Source organism: Colletotrichum fructicola, assembly GCF_000319635.2.
Source record: "Colletotrichum fructicola Nara gc5 chromosome Unknown KSG_Nara_v1_contig01, whole genome shotgun sequence".
In the NCBI taxonomy this organism is placed as follows: Eukaryota; Fungi; Ascomycota; class Sordariomycetes; order Glomerellales; family Glomerellaceae; genus Colletotrichum; species Colletotrichum fructicola.
This window is the reverse complement of record NW_027094051.1, coordinates 3,261,292-3,281,919: the sequence shown is the minus strand read 5'-3', so window position 1 is coordinate 3,281,919 and position 20,628 is coordinate 3,261,292. Positions and strand designations below refer to the sequence as shown.

Sequence of the window (20,628 nt, the reverse complement as noted above, 5' to 3'; positions counted from 1 at the left end):
GTTTTGGTTTTTCTTTTCTCTTCATTTCAACTCCATCCCGTTTGGTAACCAGACCATTCATTTGCCCCTGCAACCATCATCCCCAGAGAAAGTGAACAAAAGTCCCCGTCCCAGCAAAAGATTGTGACATGAAGTGAAGAAAGAAAACAATCAAAAACAACAAGGAGAAGGGGGTAATCGAGTAAACACAAGAGGGGTATCCGTCGTTTCGAGTCGTCCATGCATTCTTCCCTCCCATTTCCCTTGCGGCCACCCGCCTGAACGGGTGCCATGCTGTTGCCAGTCGAGTATTTGTATTAGCCGAGAAAACGAAACGTGAAAAAAGGTGTTAAAAGAGAATGGCCCATGCCGCAATGGCATCGACCAGGCCTGGCAGCCAGAGGGCAACGAGAGTCCTGTGTACCGGCCCGAATGCTGCATTTAAAGACGTCCATGGAACACTCCAACCCCTTGTAAACACACCGCGGAACCGTCTTCCATCGGACTCCCGCCGCCATTATCATCCAATTTCGGAAAGAGTAGAGATGGCTGCAAGACGTATCTGTAGGCTGTCGTGACTTCGTGATCGGAATGCTCGACAAAAGAAGATCGAATTGGCGGCGGCGGAGCTCAAGACTCCTCCTCCTCCTCATCTTCCTCTTCGGGACTCTCAGATGCCGTCTTGGGCTTCTTGTTGGAGTCACCGTCGTCGGCTTCGGACTTCCTCTTTGACCCGGCCTTGGGGCTAGAGTCGTCCTTGGGCGCATCGGTGCCAGAGGCCTTGTCACGCTCGATGGCGGCGACCTCCTCGGCTGTCAGGAAACGTCCTCCGGGTCCACGGGGTCTGCGCATGGCGTGGTTGTGTCTCGACTCGTGGAGATACGGCTTACGACCCTTACTGGTGAGCCTGAGCTGCTCCTCGAGCTTTTGGCGTGCAACGCGACGCTTCAGGATGCGGTGGAATTGCTTAGCGTTGACGTAGAGGGGGGATTCCTCAACGCCGCCGGCGGGCATCTCGGGGGACTGCGGGTGCTGCATGGCCTGGGCTTGGGACATCTGCGGTGGGGCAACGCCGGGGCGCGCGCCGACGTGGTTCATCATTCCCTGAGCCGGGACGCCGGGGCTGGTGACCTGGCTGAGGCGCCGCTGACCACCGGGCAGCTGCGAAACGTTGTTCATCTGGGTCGGTGATCTAGGATCGCGGTTGGCCTCCTTCTTCGGTCCGCCCATTCGTGGTGAGGTTTGGGGCAAGCTAGGATCCGACATGTTGTAGGTGTAGTTCGTTCCCGATGCCGCTGCGGTCGCCGCCATGGCGGCGGCCTGGATCTGGGGCATGGCATAGTGCATGCCCTGCTGAGGGACGTTGTACTGTGGCTGGTACATGTTGTGTCCCTGTGCTTGGGTGGGTGACTGTTGCTGGGTAGACAAAATAGGTGACGTCTGTACGCCGTGAGGAGAGGTGATGTTGCCGGAGGTGGAGTTGTTCGTGTATCCCGAGTGTGCGTTCTGTGGTTGTTGTGGGTATTGCGCGTATTCCATCATACTGGGAATAAGCCTGTTTCGAGAGTGGTCGAGCTGCGATGAAGCTGGTTGTCTTCGTCGCGATGTGCTCAGGACCAATGAGAAGCCGAGCAGGAGGATCTAGCTTGGCGACGGTTTCTGGCGTAGTGGTTGTAATAGCGTGACCGCGGTCGAGAAAATTGGTTTCACGGGTATGGGTCGCGAGCGACGAATGAGTTGCGACGAAAGCTGCCTTTTTGATGAAAGTTGAGCCTTACAATGCTGGAAATGGCCCGTCTGCTTGGGTAGAGTTGGGCACACGCGTTGGGAGCGGGCGGTGGCCTAGGGTACTCTGCCAGTGTGCTGGGAGAGGAGGGGCTCAATCTATTGGCGATGCGTGGATGAGCTGGCAGTGGTGCGCGACGCAAGTGGCCGACCACGGCATATGCAGGCTGATGTAGTCGCGGGGCGGACGCTGGGTGGGTGGCTGAGCCTGGAGTGAGAATGACAGCCACGTGAGTGACGAAGGGTGCTGCTGCCGTAAAAGACGAGGCGGAGAGTCGAGGCGGCGGGCGGGATGTGTTTTTGTCGCTACCCGTTTAAGGGTTCTCTGAAGTGGTCCAGTCTGGGTTGACAAGAAGCTGGTCCTGGTCTTGGTCGATTTTGGCCTACCAGCTGCAATGCGGGAAGCGGGTAGTTTTGGACGAAACAGAACGGTCGGTGCCTTGTTTCCCCAGAAAAAGAGGCCGTTTGATTTTATTCCACTTCACGAGTGAGATCTGTCCAACCATGAATGTTAGCTGCTTCTGTCCTCTCCAGGGTATTTGAGCCAATGCTCGGAATGATGCGACAAGAGATTGGTGGGGTGCTGCTCCTGGCTCCTGTCCAGTTCTTCTGCTCGCGCCTCGGGCCACCACTTGATGCGCTGGCAGACCTCGCATGCATGACGGAATATGCAGAGACAAGGCCCACCATGCCAACCAGCCCGGCAACACCTCCCCCTGCTGCGGTAGTGGTGGCGGCGCGAAGCCAGAACGCAGTCCAAGCTGCTGTGACAGTGCCCGTGCTTTGCGCCTCTTGAGGGGAAGGGCATGTTTGTCCAGGCGCTGTCCTGAGTGTCTTGTGTCGCTGCCACCCGCCAGACTCCAGACTGGGCTCACTAAGCGCTTCCCCAAGAACGTACGTGCATCTCGCTGAGGCTGCAGTTGGGGTGGTTGGTAGGGGGTCCCTTCCAGTGGTGGTGCCGCCGCCGCATCATTCTCACCTTGCCTCACACGCATGCCAACTGACAGAGGGGGTGCTTCCAGAAGGCATAGAAGGCTTGGTTATGCGGGCGTGCGTCCAGCCAACATACAATGGGAATAATGGCAGCGACAGACAGCAGCAGAAGGTAACGTCAGAGGACGAAATGGTGAAATCGGCGGGGTGTCGCCGTCGCCGATGACCGTAGGTGACGGGCAGAAACAGAGACAGGTTGACGTGGACAAGGAGTGGAGGAGGGGGGCACCGAGGATGGATGGTTACACCTCGGGGGGAACGGGAGGCCGTACAGATGCTGTGAAGGGCGGTGACAATGCGACACACAAGAAAGTACAATACACGTACCGATGAAGTTGGAGATGCAATGCGGCGAGAGTGTGAGAGTGCGGGCAAGCTTATGGAATCGCCGATGTGTGCGTGTAAAATGCCGTAAGGGAGGGGATTATGCGCCCTGCTCCAGTCAGTAAGCATGCTCTTGGTGCCGGTTTCAGAGGACGCAGAACGCGACGTGTAAGAGAGCGGAGGAAAGAAGAAAATAAAAAACAAAAAAGTGAAGTCCGACAGGTGCCCACGCTACCACCAGCAAGGTGTGTCGTCAAAGTTCAACGTCGAGATTGGTGCCGACATAACGGGTGCCAAGCGCCAAAACCGACAGAGAAGCCAGACCCTGAGGCAAGGTAGCGTGCAACAATGGGCAAATGACGGAGCGGGAAGCCAAAGGTGAAGACGTGACGGCGCCCGTGTTCAGGACCGGCGACAAGGAAGCGCGCGAGCGGGCAAGGCTGGAGAGGAGGGGCGCCAGACGACTTGTGTCGAAGGGCATGCGAAACGTACCTGGTTGGCTGGATTTTTATTGGCTTTTGGGGGGGATTTTGGGGAATGGCTCCCGGTCTAAGTCGAGGCGAAGCTTTCTGATAGGCTTTTGACTCGAGTGTCACGATATGGGCTTGAGATCGCCTGCAAAAAAGCTTTGGCGCGTGCGTCTGCTTTGCCGTTGCGGGAAGGGCGAGAGGTGTGCGACGCGGTTGGTCTGTCGCGATGCGGTGCCGTGTGCGGAGCGGAGCGTTGCTGCTGCTGCTGCTGCTTGCTCTGCTGCGAGTTCGACAGGCAGGACAGGAAACAGACAGGAAGATGCTGTTTTCCGCAGGTCCAAGGCGTCACCTGATGGGCTGTCTGGGCCAATAGACAGGTGCAAAAAAGGCGATGGCGACGATGATAGGTTTGCTGGTAGTTCCCAGTCGCGAATCGAGAGAATCCACGAGTGTCTGGTAGGTAGGGAAAGCGCGCAGGCGATAGGAAGTGTCCAGTGCGAGCGACGAATGGTTGTCCAATGTCAGGGCGGGAAGGACGTTGACGTTGGAGAAAGTGCGCGGCGGTTGTGAGTGGTCGCAAGAAAAAGGCGAGCTGATTTGCTGGGTTTTGTGGGAGGGCGGGTTTTTTCTGGCTTTTTTGCCTCGTTGGATTCGCTGGATCCTTTTGCAGGCGAACCGGGGCACTCTCTGCACTTTGTACGCCTGTTTCGGAGGGCGGAGGAAAGAAAAAAAAAAAATTAAGTGCGTGGAGCTTGTGGCGTCGGCGGTAAATGGACTACTTGCTGGGATCCGGGAACCTGTGAGCCTTAGGTGCTAAGGCTACGCCGCTACGGTTGTCGGTGGTGGTCGTGGAGGTGGTGGTGCTGCGCTGCTTGCTGCTGCTGCCTTAGGATACGGGAGAGTCAAGCTCCCCCAAGTGGATTGCGACCGTGGTGGACTGTGGTGTGGACTTGGGTTGTTGGAAAAGAGAGGGGGATGGGGCCCAATGTCCAAGGACTTGCGTGGATGTGGACGTGGATGTGGATGGGTGGGAAAGAACCGGGACAGGAGGGGAGGGGTGTTTGCTGACGTTGACGTCGCAGTGAAGGGGGGGAGGAGAGGAGGAACAGGCAGAGAAAGACAGAGGGCCGTGAGAATAGCCGCAAGTGCACCTATCACAGTACACCCCCTCTTTTCTTGGCGTGCGAGGCCGTCGTGTGTGGTGACTTGGGGACCCTGGGGCGCTGAGAGCTCTTGCCCAACAATCAGAGGGCAGGCTGGAGTCGAGACAGGAAGGAAGCAGGTAGGCACGGCACACCTTCCAGGTAGGTGCGGATAGGTAGGGTACCTTAAGCAAGAAGGCAGCCCGAGACCAAAGGAAGCAGGCAGGCAGGCGGCGGGACGGGAGGACCGGAATCTGTTGTTTTTGAGATTCTGCTTGTTGCTCCTCCTGGCAGTGCCGGCTGAGCTGAATTCTGTCTTTTTGCGATATCTTTCCCGTCCAAGGTAGCGGTGTGTGTACGTGTGTGTCCTCAAGGCGTCAAGGTGCGTGTGCGTAGCTTCGGCGCTGCACTGCTGACGGCGGGCTTGCTGCTGTTGCTGCTGCTGCTGCTGCTGCTGTGGGCTCACACGTTATGTCGTGTTTCTCCTCCACACTATCACGACAACGTCTTTCTTTATTCTTTCCGCGCGCGTCTTCGCAGATATCTCACACCCGCGATGCAAGATCGATAAAGTGCAAAATGCGGAGCGGATAGCTTTCGCTGTTGATTGGCGATTGATTCGATATGATGTTGAATGTCCAATCGAATGAAAGCAGCCTCGACGTCCCTGGTGTCTGTTTCGAAAACCAGCTGAGGGCCGAATCTGATTGAGCGGCTCGACCTGGCCTGTCTCTGCTCGCTTTTTTTTTCTGCCCTCGCGTCGGGTCCAACACGTTTGGTGGGCCGGAAGAGATTGATTGGTTGTGGGAGTGAGGAGGTGAAGAACGAGGGGAGAATTCTGAGCGTTGATTTGAGGGGCGGGGCCATTAACCCTTTAACCTCTCTGACTGGCTGAATCAGCGGGTCCAAGTGGGCCCCGTCCTGTGGCTGGCGACGCGTTCGCCGCTTCTGATTTGCTGCCATGACGTGATCTCTACTTTTTGTCCGATGTAGCCACCCCTCTGGGCGTGCACGCGCATGGCATGCAACTGTGACTTCCTCGCCTTGGGTGGAGAGGTTGCCAATTGTCCAGTCACCTCCAGCGCTCCTTCACTTTCGTCCCTCGATGCGGATGCGCGCCCATCAACCGCTATCCATCATTCATAACGCACTTGCACATCAACTTCATCTGCCTGGCTACTCTATCTGAGTGTCCAGCACTTGGAAATTCTTTGGTAATCGACTCCGCCGTTCATCCTGAATATTTCCCACCTTTTGACAGCTTATTTTCCCCGAGCGGTTTCTAGACCGTCCGTCCTGTCAACCTCTCAAATTCTGCGCCCAGGTCTCGACTTTTCCGCATGGGGCAAGGTCTCCATCTGCCACGTTACTTCAGCATTTCCCTCTCTTAAAGCAAGGCTGCACGCACCAACAGTGAAGACGCGAAAACATGAGACGAGAAGAGACTCATCACACTGCTGCTCAATGCCTACCCCGACCGACCACCCTGCCACTGCCTGATGGCTACCCGGACCATCACCACCGGAGCCACGGAGGCTAGGTACCGTATGTACGGAGTACCTACGCTGACCCGACCTGGCCTGACCCAAGCTCCAACACACGCGCAAGCAAGCTGGATCGAAGCTCCCCTGAGCTGCCTGAGCTCGTGTCTATCCTTTACAGCATAGCACCTAGCCCTTAGGCTGCCTCAGACTATCTCCGTCCCTCCTGTTTCTCAACGCCTAGCATCTGGTTTCATGGCCTGTCTGCTGTATGCGAGCGGGTGACGCCACAAATAAGTCGGTCAGCTTCGGCACACAAGCGAAAACCTGATCCGACTTCCAACTGCCCGAGGAATGAGGTCGATCGACAGATTCGTGAGCTGGCACTTCAGCAAGGGCTAATTTTAGCGACCGACTCACTCCAAGCTACCGACTGCTTTCGACTCTGCCTCGTTTTTGCCATCTATCGCCGTGACGGAAGTGGGACACACGGACAGTGCGGAGAAGCCATGGGAAAATAGAAGAGGCGGTGACCACTCCTCTTTTCGCCGGCCGGTCGTGCTAGCCTCCCTCGGCTGTTGGCTCTGGAACGGTGAGGGGCAAAAGTCAAGTTCACGAGAGGCTGGGGATGGGAATACGACGAGCTGTTACGATGGACATTTGTTTGTCTCTCTGCCCGCAACGGACACAGAAGCACGCGCCGCACTCTCTGGATATAACAATGCTCTGAAAATCATGGACCCAATGGCCGTCAACAGGCCAGCTCCTGTGAGGGCAAAGCGAGCGCGATGCTTCGACTGGGGAATCAAGCCCATCCAACGCCAACATCTGGCTCTGTTGGCTCGCTTCTCACAATTCACTCCCCAATGTCCCAATCGCTCAGGGCACGCACTGTCGATCTCTGGACTGCCACTGGCAAAGTTCCCCCGGCTCCCGCCTGTGCGGCTGGGCCTCCCCTGCAAGAGTCACAGTCTTGAATCTCCGGGCTTTTTCTGGCCCAGCTCCGTCCGCGCCGCACCACGCTTTTCTTCTTCCATTGAAGGCCCACTCTCAGCCACTCGGCCCCACGTGACACACACCGCATTAATTCTCTGACGAAATTCTTTCGACTTCTGAGGCAGCATTACCCTGGCCTGGAATCCAGGTACATGTACATGTGCCTTTGGCATGGGAACTCTTCAGTCTTCCCGCCGTCAGCCAGGCGGGGAACATGGGAGTGACACTCTCGAGGGAGCAGGTTGGCTGGGTTGGGCTGCTCATCTCCTCGTACATTGGCATCGCCAGCAATACGTACTCTTTCGGTCTCTGTAGGGCATTTGATCCTTGGTACCGTACCCAAGGCACCAAGCACAATGACGCTGGATCGCGCTCTGCACAGACCACTATGGATGACTCCTGGACAGTCCACGGCATTACACGCCAAACGAGGTATTCTATCCAGCAAAGCAAGGCAGACCAAGAGCCCCAAGCAAGCTGGACACTGACTCTGTCTCCCAGAGAGTCGGTGTGACGGGATGGATGATGGCAAAGGGACCCAGCAGACAAGACGGGCGCGTCCGCCGTGGTTTTGTTCGTACTGCAGCCGTTCGACCGTGTCTCTCCGAGGTCTCGGAGTCGCAAGACCTGCATCCGGCCGCTCGGAGATAGCTACTTACAGAAATATGGCTGCAGGAAAGTACCGCCGTACATGCAGTTGGTGTATCAGAGGCTTGGGCTGTCTCACGAGCTGACAATCGTGGTGGGGTTTGCCGGGTTCGTCGGTCGTCGCACCCGCGCAGCGCAGCGCGTGGGGAGACATCTGCTCACTGCAGGTCTCTTGCCGTGCTTGCACTTGACTCTGAAGAAGTCAGGTGAGCACGAAGACCGAGAAGAACCCGGTTTGAGTCTTGAGAGTTGCAGTCACGAGCGTCCATATCTCTCGGGTTGCTGATAGCCACAGAAGGAGCCTCTGGCTGGCTCACCTCACACCCTGACACGAATATGCGGCGGTGGACGCGACACACAAACGATTGGATGAGAATTCGCCTCGTACGAATTATCTGAGTGGTTGGAGACGCGGCATTTCTGCCGCTGCCTAGTGGTCAGCTGCCTGCTTTTTCCCTGATTCGAGTGGGTGGGAGGGCGTCACGCCTCTCTGAGGGGAGCCACACGGACGCATGCACTGGGCCCGTCTGAGGACGAGGCAAAGAGGGAGATTGCCCGGCATCTGACCATTGGAAGTTATTGTTGCTGCGGATCGCCAAATCAACAACGCCTGGTGTGATGAGACGGGCTGATAGCCATTCAGTCAGCCTTTACGAGATGCCGAGCCTCCTTGAGTATCGACTTCTTCACACTCCGCGTGTTGCTCCAACACCACCCATGTCATCCCTCATCTCCAGTGCTGTTCCAGGCCCTTCCGGGAACCAGACAGACGTCACAGCGGTCGATACTCTGGAACACGGGCTTTGACGCGGCTCACTTCTCATGTCGCCCTCATCATCAAATCACCCGGGCGTTAATGCGAGCAGAAATATCACCTGTCGTTTTGATTATCCAGAGCAGCATTTTCCGCATGGAGGTTTGTTGTGTTTACTTTTGGATATCTGCCCGAATGCCCAATCCTTCGTCGGCCAGAATCCCGTCAGCCAGCGCGCCTGCCAAGTCTGCCTGATCTGACAACACGGGAAGGGAAGAGCGATCTACGGCACATGAAGTTGGACGCCCACCCAGTGTGAGCCTCCCGGCAAGACGCGTTTTGATCGCCAGAGTCATCAGACGAAAAGACACGCATGCAGGGCAGACAAGTCGATGCGCCTCTGGGCCTCAAATGCCAATTTTGTAGCCCAGCGAACGCCCGTCCCAGCCGTTGCCTTCACAAGCTCCCGCAGAGGCGCACGCCACAGAGCCTGTCCCGCACTGAGGAGGCATGGACATGTCCCGCCACAGCTTTTTTCTCGCATCGGTCGCGCGCGTGCGCGCCCCCCGTCGCTCCCACAAGCCGTGTGACTTGATCCTCGTCCTTCATTCCCGCGTTCTTGCCTTTTTGGGTGGGGAACCTAACGATAATGAGACGTGCAGTTCGCGAGACGCGGCATGCGTCTTTATTTTTGAGATCGTCGTCTTCAGGGACGACTTCAATCACCCGTGGAAGAGATATTTCCACTTTCCAGGGAACGGCCGAGCATGGAGTCGCGTAGAGTTGCTTGCTCCTCGACGACTGCCGTCCCCTGTCGTTCGCGAATCGCAGAGGAGGGGGTCAACCTAGGTTGCAGCTTTGTCGCGACGAATGAGAGGGCAGTGCTGTACTTCTGGTTTCCTATTCGGCCACACTGCTCGAAGCTTGTTGGATCATCGTCGCAAACCTGCCTTTTCACAGTCGCATTCGGAGCACGGCGACTGTCGAGGCGAGCCGGTCTCCGGAGACTGCGCAGAATATTGACAATATCGCAGGGTTTCTTTGCGAGGCGCTGCACGCGATGCTAGGTTTGGTGATTGGCATTTGAGTCCCTGGATGATGAATACCACCGGTCGTCACAGCGGATAGAACGTGTCTAACGCGTCTTGTTCTGACTCTCGTCATTTCACGGGCAATGCATCACCTCGTCCGGACCCGCGAACTGAACAAACGGGCAGACAAAGTAGACACTCAGTGTTTCGAGATGCCTCGTCAATGATGCAAACCATGACTTTTGGTGTCCCTGGACGTTCCTGGCGCTTAGTAGACCCACGCGCGCGGCCGCCGTCGACAATCCCATCGTTGTTCATTGGTGGTGAAGTTAGTTAGTCCTGTCAGCCTGTCATCACGACCCCTTCCGCCCCTCTGCGGGAAGGATTCAGTCACGGCGGCGGCGGCGCAGCCCGCGCCCGCCGCCCGCACGCCGTCTATTCTCGGGAAACCTATCGTTGGGCCGTGTTTGGGTGAACGGCGTCAGCGCTTGCGGTGGGTTTTCGCATTTTGAAAGGGTGGGAGGGGGAGGGATGCATGATGTTTCGGTCACGGGATGCTTTCTGGTTTGGTGTGTGAGGTTTGCTTTCGTTGGTGGGTGTTTTCTCATGTGATCTGGTGTTGGTGCGAGACGCGACTTCGTTCCACCGCCCTCGAAAACATTAGGTTCTCTCGTGTCGAGATTTCCAAACCACAAGGGGTAGCAGGGGTCAAATGGAAGCAAGAACTGAATGAATGACGGCTTTCCTGTGTCGATGCAGCGTGACATGATGCAAAAAGCGGGAGCAAAAAATGGCAAAAATGGCAAAAATGTTCCGAAACCGAGAATCGAACTCGGGGCTATGCCTAACCTCGCATCAGAGATGAGAGGGCATCATGTTGGCCACTACACCATATCGGATGTTGATGAAGGAACGGGCAGGGGAAGTTGCATATGACTCGATGGGCGTGGGAGGCGGGCCCGCTGTGGGTTGTGGAGTTTGGCTTGCGGGATGTTGCTTGTGAGGGTGATGGGGTTGGCCACAGAGGTTTGCTCCTGAGAGGTTGGGTATTGTTTATGGTGCTTTGTGTTGACGTGCTGAAACTTGAGGGGCAGAATCTAAATGTTTGCTTCTCAGTGGAAGAGTTTGCGTGAGATCCATGGATGGCAGTATGATATTTATTTTGGATCCTAAAGAACGGATTGGTTTTGGGAGTTGTATATTCTTATCTATAGTCTGAATCAAGACTTTGCACAACGTCTGGTTTATCCTTGGTTACAGCTAAGCAAATAGTTGTGGCATGTCATTCATGAAATAACTCAAGCTTTGCGCCTGGCTCATTGGACGAGCAGCAGAACCAAATCTCCATCTGCTGAAAACGCGTTCAACAACACACGTCTTCGTGCTTGTTCCAGTATATGCGCTGACTTATAACATCATCTCTCACTTCCCCCAACCATTCTTCTAACCTCTACACGTTCTCAAGCATCAACCAACTTATGCTCCCTCGGCCTCAACCTCACCAAAAGCGGCCCCTTATCATACACATTGAACGCCCGCTGGCCCGCAACCCAGTCGTCCTGGCCGGGCTCGAGCGCGACGTCGAAGTTCCAGAGGAAGCGCGCCACGACGAGGCGCATCTCCGCGTAGGCGAGGTTCTTGCCGATGCAGTCGCGCGGGCCGGCCGCGAAGGGGCGGAAGGAGGCCTTGTTGTCGCTGGCGTAGCGGGCCTCGTGGAGGGGGTGCGCCTCGGGCAGGAAGCGCTGCGGCTTGAAGGCGTCCGGGTCGGTGAAGTTGCGGGGGGAGTGGTGGGTTGCCCATTGGTAGACGGAGATGTATGTCTGTGAGGGGAGGGTTAGCGAGGTGTCTCTCTTTGTTTCTGGGGGATAGTCCAGCGGGAACTTACGCCCTTGGGCACGAAGCGGCCGTCGATGTAGTCGCCGGGCGAAATACGGGGAGGCGTCTCGGCGGCCGGCGGGTAGATTCGCAGAGTTTCCTCGAGGCAGGCGTGTAGGTATTGCAGACGTGCCGTGGACTTCATGTCGATCTCCTCTTCGCTGGTAAACGCGTTGCGGATTTCTTCCGTCAGGATACGGTACACCTCAGGCGTGCGCGTTAGATGGAAAGTAAGGCCGCAGAGAGCGGTGGCCGTAGTCTCGCTGCCAGCGATAATAAGCGCCCGCGCGTTGACGTGGATCTCCTCATGGTTCATTCCCTTCCCGTCCTTGTTGTTGCGGAGGATGTACGTCATGAAGTCCTTGCGCGTGTCGGAGCCGAGGGCGAGCCTCTTGTCCGTCTTCTCGCGCGCCAGGTTATCCGACTCGATCTTCTTCTCGATGTCCTTCTTGTCGATCATGAAGAAGAGCAGCGGGCGCAGGACGGGGTACTGCGAGAGGAAGTTGAGCTTGGCGCCGGCCTTGATGGTCTGGAACAGCATCGCGACCCAGGGGTGGTAGTTGCTCTTCTCGAGGGAGTAGAAGGGGTCGCCGAAGGCGAGTTCGCCGATGACGTCGAAGGTGAAGTAGTTGAACCAGCGCGTCATGTCGAGGACGTTGCCCGCGCGCGCCTGCTCGCCGAGGCGGGCGATGAGCAGGTCGACGTAGTGCTTGATGAAGCCCTCCTGCTCGGTGAGGGCGCCCTCGGAGAAGGCGTGCGCCATGAGGCGGCGCTGGCGGCGGTGGTCATCGCGGTAGGCGGGGAAGATGCCGATGCGGCCGGGCAGGCCGTAGGCCTCGATCGTCTTTTCGTACTCGGGTTGATGGGGTCGTCTGGAGAAGACCTCGGACCAGGCGAGGGAGCCGTCGACGGCGAGACGGTTGGGGGAGATGCGGACGATGGGGCCGTACTTTTCGTGGAGTTTGACGGTGTCTTTTGTAAAAGTGCCCAAGAGCATGTTCTGCGTGAGGAAGGGGAGGTGGGATGCGGCGTAGAGTTTGGGGCCGGGGAAGCTGGCGAGGGGGTGGAAGAAGAGCCTATAGATGACGATGCCGACTCTGTAGACCACGCCCTGTTGAAGTTGGGGTTAGTATTTGGAAACTAGTCGTTTGATAGCAGACTTACAGCAGTGACGAGGAATAAGATGGCCGACCCAAGAGTCAAATTTGACGTGACTGCATCTTTCAAAGCTGGCATTGTGGCGGTTGACAGACTCATGTATGAGTTCGTCAGAAGATTGAATGACAGGACGAACACAGAGCCTGGAAAGCCAGCAGTTCTCCCTTGGACTTAAAGAGTCTCGTCACAACCAAGATCTATCGATCTCCTCAACCCCTGCTAGACGAACTCCCGCCATGCATGCAATGGCCCGAGCCGTCGACGACTGCCGTGCCGGACGATAGCCAAATGCCCGTGTCCGAACGTAGCTGCAGCTTTGATACAACCTCAGGTATCCCTCCGCAACAGCTCCGCAACAACTCCGCAAAGGTTCATGCATCGGACTTTGAATCCGCTGGATGGAGAGCGATGATCGGCTTTTCGGCTTTTCAAGCCCCACCTCCACCTACCGGGGCCGGGTTGCTTTCACCGGGGCACGACGCAACGGCGTGCGTCTAGGCTCCGACTAGATACGAACACGGACGGAATGGGGTCGTTGACTCGTGTGCTGCAGGTACGGAGTTCGGAGTTGAGTACGATAAAAGAAGTTCAGCAGTAGCTGGAGACGCGTGTTGTGTTACACACCGTACTATTGTCTTTGGAATTCAGATCTAGGAGGTCTGAGGAAGCACTGCGAAGACCCTGTGCAAGTTATAGCGGTTTTGACAATGAATGGCAGGTGGTGAGCTTGAAGGAGCGTTCTTCGAAGCAAGAAACGAGGTTTCAGCGAAGTCGTCTCCATGATCTCGAGTGCTCGTCTTCTAATTTCACGTGGGTTTGATGCGAACGAAAAGACAAGGATCAGTTTTACATGTAGTCAACTTCTGAATTGCTTCCCAAAATCCTGTTACGCCTAATCCCCGAAGTCTTCGCATACCATACATACATCTCCTTCGTTGTTACACCCAGTCTCGTCCGAGCATGTCTCAGACGAAAGCGCAGCCAAAAGACGCAAGTGAGAAACCGACACCTGCTATCGGGTGAATTTTGGAAATGGCATCGGCCATGGTGCCACCAATATCAACAATACCAGCGCAGATGTCTCCGTCAAGACTCTGCGCCTCCTCGAAGGAGAATCCGACGTTAAGAAATGATTCGAAGCCCTTCTTCTCGTCCTCATACCGAACATTGATATGATCGGTGGCTTGCCATTGATCAGCGTAGTATTTGTCCTTATCTGTTCCCCCAGTACATTGGTCAGTCACGGCTCTCGGTCGCCAAGACAGCGATAGAAAGGATCGAAGTCCGAGTAGGGATGAACTTACGGATACAGCCGTTCTTAGTCTGTTGGCAAGGCTTGGTGTAGTAAGGAACGTCCTGTTCCAGCTTGTGCTTTCCCTCGTAAAACATCTTTTTCATGACCGTCTTGGCCATTCCGACAAGATGAGCTTTATCACCAGGCTCTTTCTCAGTAGCGAAGCTACCCTCAACCGTGAGAATCAGCTCCGTCTCCTGGCCCATATCACCGGCGCCGATGCGCACAGTTTTGACTTTGCGGGGCTCCCCCGGCTTGCAACCGTACTCCCCACATTGATTGAGGATGGCATCGAGAGTAGCTGAAGGTAAGGCGCTTCCAAAAAGAATCAAGTCATTGCCGACCTCAATCTGGATGTTTCCGCCCTTGTCACTCTTCCAAGTCTCGCCGTCGCGAGTTTGCAAAGTCGCAGGATAGGCGATAGCGGGGACGGCCGAAGTCACTAGCGCGGCAGCGATAGTAGCAGCGGAGGCTTTCATAGCGATTAAGTTTCAACGGACGTTAAGAGGTTTTGTAAAGTAGATGACAGAATAGACTAGTAAAAGCAGGAATTGTCGATCGTTATTGCAATGATGGTGTTTGTGATGAGAAAGAGAGAGAGGATAGTATTGTATGCGGCATGCCGTCCTCACTTTATACGCAAGAAGTGCTCCCATCTAGCCTGGCATAGATACAGCCTCCCCTTTCTCGTTCGTGCCTCTATATTAGGTAGCTCTCAAATCTTTCAGGAGAAAGTCACGAATACGAGAATTGTAACTTAGGCACTCCAAACTGCCTTGTCATCAGAGCACACTCACTGGCTCGCCAAATGAGCCACAGGGTAGATGAGCCACAGGGCTGAGGTCCTTGGCAAACTTGCGTAGGACCGGCTGCCTGTGCATTCGTGCCTTGTGATCAATCGTCGGCGGTGCTTTGCCTGTAAACGGTCTTTACTTGGAGCCCGGTGAGACGCCTTTAATCAGGCGGACTGATCAAAAGTCTTCATGTCCTTGATGATCCAATCCAGAAACACTCAAACTTTTCGCACAACTGAATAAATATCCACCGTGGGAAAAGGCGTAAATTATAAGGAATGCAATACTTCTCTGTGCAGCATCTGCTTTCCTGCCATGAATGAGGCCCCATGACATCCAACAAGCACATCACCCACAAAAGTCCTGAATTGCTTGCTCGACCCCCTCATCGTTCGGATCTCCAGCAGAAATTCTGAGCGAATTTTTCACATCGTCTACAGTTGTCTTCCCAGCCGCGTCCCGCGAGCGACATAAAAGCGATGCAACTCGTAGCACGTTCTTGATGCGTCGTCCATCCATCGGGAGGTTTCCAAGCTTTACAAAATCTTCTTGAGAGATATCATGGCCATCTTTCTCGGCAAGGTAAGACCAAATCAGAGTCCTCTGTGGGGCGCCAGGCTTGTTGAACTCGAGACGAACGTGGATTCTAGAGAAGAAGGCAGTGTCGAAATCGTCAACCCTGTTGGTTGTGAGAAACAGAATACCAGACTGGTACTCCAACATGCGAAGAAGAACTATGAAATCAGGTCAGTCATTTCTTTCAAGCTGATCGGTGGGATTGAGATCAAACAAACTGGATACGAGAGCATTACGCTCTATGTTGTCTTCGCTGCGCTGCGCCATGAATGTGTCTGCCTCGTCAAAGAGCAAGACGGCACCCCACCGCTGCATGCGTTTGAATATGAGACGCAAGTTGGACTCAGTCTCCCACATATCGAGTCCGAGCTCTCCGCCGGATGTGTAATACACAGGACACTGTAGACTTTCTGCTACAACCTCTGCAAATTTCAATCTTAGCCTCCAACGTCTTGACAACGAAGATGATGTTGTGGCCTTACCCGCTGTCATGGTTTTGCCACTCCCGGGAGGCCCGTGGAGGAGAAAAACAAGCCCTCTTCCCTTTCCAGCAACGACGTCGTCAAACAAACTTGTTCCTAGCCGATGTTCTCGCACTAGCCTCCATACAGCATCCTTACGTTGGGATTCCAGATGCAGGCTGTCAAAGGCTTGTTCATTCCAAGATATTTGCCCGACATGACTGACGAGAAAGAAGCCCCAAAGGCGCTTCGTTAAAGTAAAGCCCGGGATAATTGGGGGAAACGAGGCCAGGTCCATCTCAGTCAACTTCTCGAATGGTATCCCCGTGAACTCCTCTACAACACGAGTCGCAGACGAGGAATTTGGTGAAACAACAGAGCTGAATGACGATCTTCTTGACCAGGAGGCAGATTGCTGACGACGAGTTTCGTCTCGATATTCCGGAAATTCTTCCAAGAATTGCGGCGAATCGATTATGACTCTGCCTGTAGACTGTGAATAATTAGACTTGATTTGATGATATACAGTATATCTGAAAGTAGATTCAAGCTTGCCTCGGACGTAGGTGGGCCAAGATACATATCTAGAAGAGCCGAGGAGGTGTCCTCGCGACGGGGACCAGGATACATGTAGCGATCGTGGTTGGAAGAACCTGAACGGTAAGGATTGGAGGCTTTTCTTGAACCGTGAGGAGGAAGCTCCCAAACAGGCCCGCTGTAGTGGATATGAGAGCCAAAATTGTTTTGGGCCACATGGGCGTTGGCACCGCCTAAACAAAGCTTTGAATATTCCAACCCCCTGACCTTCAGAGACTCGAGCAGGTTGTGATGGTCTGGGTGATACCTGATGGGGTATACAGGAAGTTCTGTGATGTTCTTGGTGCCAATGAAGCGATCTAGTGTGATGGATGTGTTCACAGAACCAAAAACAGTGCCATTGAACCCGGTATACTTCAGTCTGAGCTCTAGTTCCAGATTCTTCTCCTCTCGATGATCTTGGATGAAATGACAGCTATGAAGCATAGCTATCCAGTGTGTTGGAAAATGCGAAAGATAGCGGTTGGTGAGTACGACCGGGTGACCAGGAGCAAAGATGAACGATAGAAGGTCGAATGTTATCAATCCACTGGGCTCCAGGGCGTGTAAATCGTTGACAGTTCTAGCCATGTAATCCTCGCGAAACTTCTGCAGAAGCCGCAGCTGATCACACAGAGATTTATCCATCGAGGCTTCAAGTGCGTCTTGAATGCGCCTTTCACAGTAGTAAATCTCCACGTAGGGATCCGGAATTATGATCGGATCCTGGTGTAGGTTGATGTTGACCAGCCCTGTGGCAATGTCCATGAATGCACTCCGCAGGGTATTGGACTGGATTTCCAGCTGCGATATCACGCGTTCTTCGTTGTTCTTCTTTACGATGATATGCCGCAAGATCAACGCAGCATCACCGAAGCGGGATTCTCTGCGTCTTTGCTGCTTGACGTTTTCGCCAGTTCGATAAACTGCAGAAATATCTCCCCATGGATGGTTCTCCTGAGTGATATCCTCGAGGTGTATTCGATACGGTCGTTCATTGTCATCGGTTTTCACGAGGCCCGATGTAGACATCGGCTTCACCAAGCCTTCGTTCACCCAATTTGGCTCAAGCTTGGACTTGTAAGCCGCAAATAGTTGGTCTGATTCATCGGCCATGGCGCATAGCTCAATTGGCTGGCTTGTTTCAAAAACACTGCGGGTTCGACGTTGATGTCTTCAGGGAGAATGATTTGCCGTGAAATTTGAGGGAGGGGGATATGGGTAAGAGGGATTGTTTGATATCAAAGGCTTAGTTGCCACGTCCAGGCATGAATTGAGCCATTCGGCGATGCGCCGTGACAACATATAATATAGTACCATGGAGCAGCCTGATTTCTATGAGCGGGTGGAAGCGGAATGACCTGGCATTCAAGCAGGCTGCATGCATCTAATAATCAGTAGGCAGCAGCCATCCAGTGGAACGGGGTAAACGCACCATGGATGTGACCATCTGACGCGGAAGCTGTACCCGATCAATCTCACTGCATGTTCGTAAAGAAATACCTCATAAAAAATATACCTCGTGGGCCTGCCCGGCACTATGCACTGAATTTGTGTAGACGCTTCCAACTGTGCACCTATGACCAAATGTTTTGATGAGTTCTGAGCCACTTCTGCAGTCCAAATAGCTGCAGAAGTCAAACCTGTATTTCACGTCCCTAATCACAATGACGACGCTTCAAAAACGAACATCCATTCCCCTTGCCTTACCTACTTCACTACCCCCAAAGTCAGAGCGGTTGCAGTCGCTGGCTATTAGGCAAGACCGCTGGACCAAATACACCATCCCAAATGTCGACGCCGAAGCCGTTTGTCGCGCAGTGACTTTGCACAAAGCTTTCGAGTTACAAGAGGGCTACGTTATCCCGGACCTTCCGAAGTTTAGCGACCTTACCTCATATGGGGATCTCAAGGAAGAAGATGACGACAAGCTCTGTGAGTTGGAGGCGCGTCGACTGGTTCAAATAGCGAATTCAGAGACTGCTATTAGATTTGAGGGCAGTGACAGCATGCTTGGACCAGCCGACGCGAGAGGGTATTTTCGACTACATTGGCTGGGCCAACGTCTGATTCAAGCTCTGCAAATCTGCAAACATGACGCGCTTGTGGTCATGATTGAACACATCGACCGAAACTTGCGTGGTTATGCTGGCACACAGGAACGCCTGTTGGCATACTTTGACCCTGCTACAGGGGACGAACGGTTCTCTGGACCCCTTCTACTCCAAGGAGAAGAGTATCAACGTTACTACCACGCAATGGTTAACTATCTCACTGCGGTCCTCGTTAAGATCGTTCTTCAGAGTTTCAGGAGCACCTATTGGATCAACAATATCATCGCCGTAATTGCGCGAATATCAGCGAAAATGAAAGTCGTCGGACATGATCTTCCTGCGGCGACGGAACAGACACTGCAGAATGGCAGCGATGCACGATCGCGCATCCAAAAGCAGGAGACAAAGAATGCTGCTTATTATGCAAATAATCCAGGTTTTGGATTCAACAGAAACTATAAGGCTGCTCCGCCTCTTCAAAACCGTGCTGGATATGCGACAAAGTACTTCTCGGAAATGGATCTCTTGCACAACGCCGTCATCCACATGTTGATCGACTCTCTGAGTGCATTTGCCGTCAGCAATCATTTGGCCCCTGGAGTTGATGAGTTTGAAAGCAGTATCGCGCTGTACGAGTCTTTCATCACTTCAGAACAGATTCTTCTGTGCGAACAGCGAGACGGTGGCATTGGTGCGGCTAGCGAAACGGGTGTCACACGTGCCTTCACAGCTGGCTTCGAAGTCTGCCTTAGAACATGGGAGGCTCTCGAGAAGGAGCCTACATCTCATACCAATGTCAGCTGGACATCGCTCAAATGGAGGTGCTCTTATTTGGATGACGAGGGTGAACTAAGGCCCAAAAGTCGAAAGGGCGCAGTCAAATTGGGATTCATGACGAGGGTCATTACAGCAACCGTACCTTACGCCATGAGCTCAGGCACTTTCAGTGCTTCTCTTCATAATCTCATCGACAAAATTCTCTTCAGCTCCGGCAAAGATAACCGTTTTGCACTGCTCCTTGTAGAGCAGCCCAAAATGATCTGTACCGCGATTTTACGGACCAGCCAGTACGAGTCTCGGCGGCCAACCGAGAGAGAAAACAGCGACGCTTGTCCTGTTTCTGAGACTTTCTTGCTTCAAAAAAGGGCGGTTGGCCATAATGAGAATGGGAGTTCCTCTGACACTTACGCCCAAACGCTAAGCTGGGCTGTGAAGAGCCCGAATAAGACGGTGACATTGAGCGACCGGGAACAAGCCAAAAAGAACCTTGAAGCGGTGAAGAACAAATACTTCAAATGGGTCACTGACGCCAATGCCATTGTTATCTCCTGCAAATGGTATACTTGGGGTTCTCTCGTCGGCTGCGCCATTCTCGTCCTTGGCGGGCTTGCAGTTGGTTTCACAGTGGGCGATCGAATTCACGGTGTTGACCCATTCAACATTAGTGTATTTTGCTGGGTCCTCGCTGGATTTATCTTGCTTGTTGCAAAGGCTTTTCGCGTGGAGAACTGGCCGTGGAGTCATTTCCTGAGAGGGCAAGTCACTTGCCGTTCCGTGGGGGAAGTTGTGGCAGTCAGCGGCGTCGACGAACAATTACTCATTGCGCTTTTGCTCAGGATCGACAGCCAAATCTATCTTCGAACCAGAGGACCATTTGACATCCTGTTTCTTCGCCACACTGATGACATACAAGGCGGGTTCTCCATCGACGCACCGATCAAGATGTCAACCGCCGTCGAAGGAGGCTTGATACCAATCAAGATCCTTGCAGATTGGGGCATTGGGTTGATTTTCCTCTCTGCGCGATCCTGGTCATCTTACAATGTTATTTCTAGCTCTCAGAATTTCAAAGAAGAACTTGTATGCAAAGATATAACCCATCCGGCTTCGTGGGTGGATGGCAAGATTCCTTGTTATAGAATCAGATGGGAAGAGGTATACGTTCACCAAGTCCTAGGGGTTTTTGAGCAAGAATGCTATTTCTACTGAGTGGATCTCATGTATGAGCACTGGGTTTGCCAAGCCTGACCATTAGCCAGTTGAAGAACAAGTTCAAAAATTGAAAACTCACATTCTTCTGGACGCAACCTCACAAGGCGAAAAGGCCCCAGCTTGAAGACTAAACAGCTCCTTTCTTCCCAAGTGACCCGCGCGGCAACGCCAACCCCAGATTTCGTTCCATCGTGCCTGGGGTCTGTTAGCTTAGACCAGGATTCCGTGACAAGGCCAACCCGGAG

At 54.0% G+C, this 20,628-nt stretch overlaps 7 protein-coding genes across 7 annotated transcripts; 1 reads left to right on the top strand and 6 right to left on the bottom strand.

The window, feature by feature from the left end:
* Positions 1-609: 609 nt before the first annotated feature.
* HAP2 (Transcriptional activator HAP2) lies at positions 610-1,521 on the bottom strand (the record flags this gene model as incomplete). The annotated part of the gene is made up of 1 exon (XM_032019965.1): positions 610-1,521. The coding sequence occupies one exon, from the start codon at positions 1,519-1,521 to the stop codon at positions 610-612; it is 912 nt and encodes a 303-aa protein (XP_031882863.1).
* A 626-nt stretch (positions 1,522-2,147) lies between these two features.
* On the bottom strand, positions 2,148-5,712 carry CGGC5_v000955 (uncharacterized protein; the record flags this gene model as incomplete). Its single annotated transcript, XM_066150749.1, has 5 exons — positions 2,148-2,258; positions 3,085-3,190; positions 3,574-3,630; positions 4,879-5,147; positions 5,671-5,712. The coding sequence occupies 5 exons, from the start codon at positions 5,710-5,712 to the stop codon at positions 2,148-2,150; spliced, it is 585 nt and encodes a 194-aa protein (XP_066009635.1).
* A 5,351-nt stretch (positions 5,713-11,063) lies between these two features.
* aclL-5 (Cytochrome P450 monooxygenase aclL) lies at positions 11,064-12,714 on the bottom strand (the record flags this gene model as incomplete). The annotated part of the gene is made up of 3 exons (XM_032019967.1): positions 11,064-11,423; positions 11,489-12,589; positions 12,643-12,714. 3 exons carry the CDS (start codon positions 12,712-12,714, stop codon positions 11,064-11,066), a joined length of 1,533 nt encoding a protein of 510 aa, XP_031882855.1.
* An 887-nt stretch (positions 12,715-13,601) lies between these two features.
* Positions 13,602-14,409, bottom strand: CGGC5_v000953 (uncharacterized protein; the record flags this gene model as incomplete). The annotated part of the gene is made up of 2 exons (XM_032019968.1): positions 13,602-13,852; positions 13,941-14,409. The coding sequence occupies 2 exons, from the start codon at positions 14,407-14,409 to the stop codon at positions 13,602-13,604; spliced, it is 720 nt and encodes a 239-aa protein (XP_031882854.1).
* Positions 14,410-15,072: 663 nt separating this feature from the next.
* atad1 (ATPase family AAA domain-containing protein 1) lies at positions 15,073-15,792 on the bottom strand (the record flags this gene model as incomplete). The annotated part of the gene is made up of 3 exons (XM_032019970.2): positions 15,073-15,458; positions 15,519-15,722; positions 15,783-15,792. 3 exons carry the CDS (start codon positions 15,790-15,792, stop codon positions 15,073-15,075), a joined length of 600 nt encoding a protein of 199 aa, XP_031882746.2.
* Positions 15,793-16,235: 443 nt separating this feature from the next.
* CGGC5_v000951 (uncharacterized protein) lies at positions 16,236-17,453 on the bottom strand (the record flags this gene model as incomplete). Its single annotated transcript, XM_066150748.1, has 1 exon — positions 16,236-17,453. One exon carries the CDS (start codon positions 17,451-17,453, stop codon positions 16,236-16,238), a length of 1,218 nt encoding a protein of 405 aa, XP_066009634.1.
* Positions 17,454-18,004: 551 nt separating this feature from the next.
* On the top strand, positions 18,005-20,380 carry CGGC5_v000950 (uncharacterized protein; the record flags this gene model as incomplete). Its single annotated transcript, XM_032019971.1, has 1 exon — positions 18,005-20,380. One exon carries the CDS (start codon positions 18,005-18,007, stop codon positions 20,378-20,380), a length of 2,376 nt encoding a protein of 791 aa, XP_031882747.1.
* Positions 20,381-20,628: the final 248 nt, after the last annotated feature.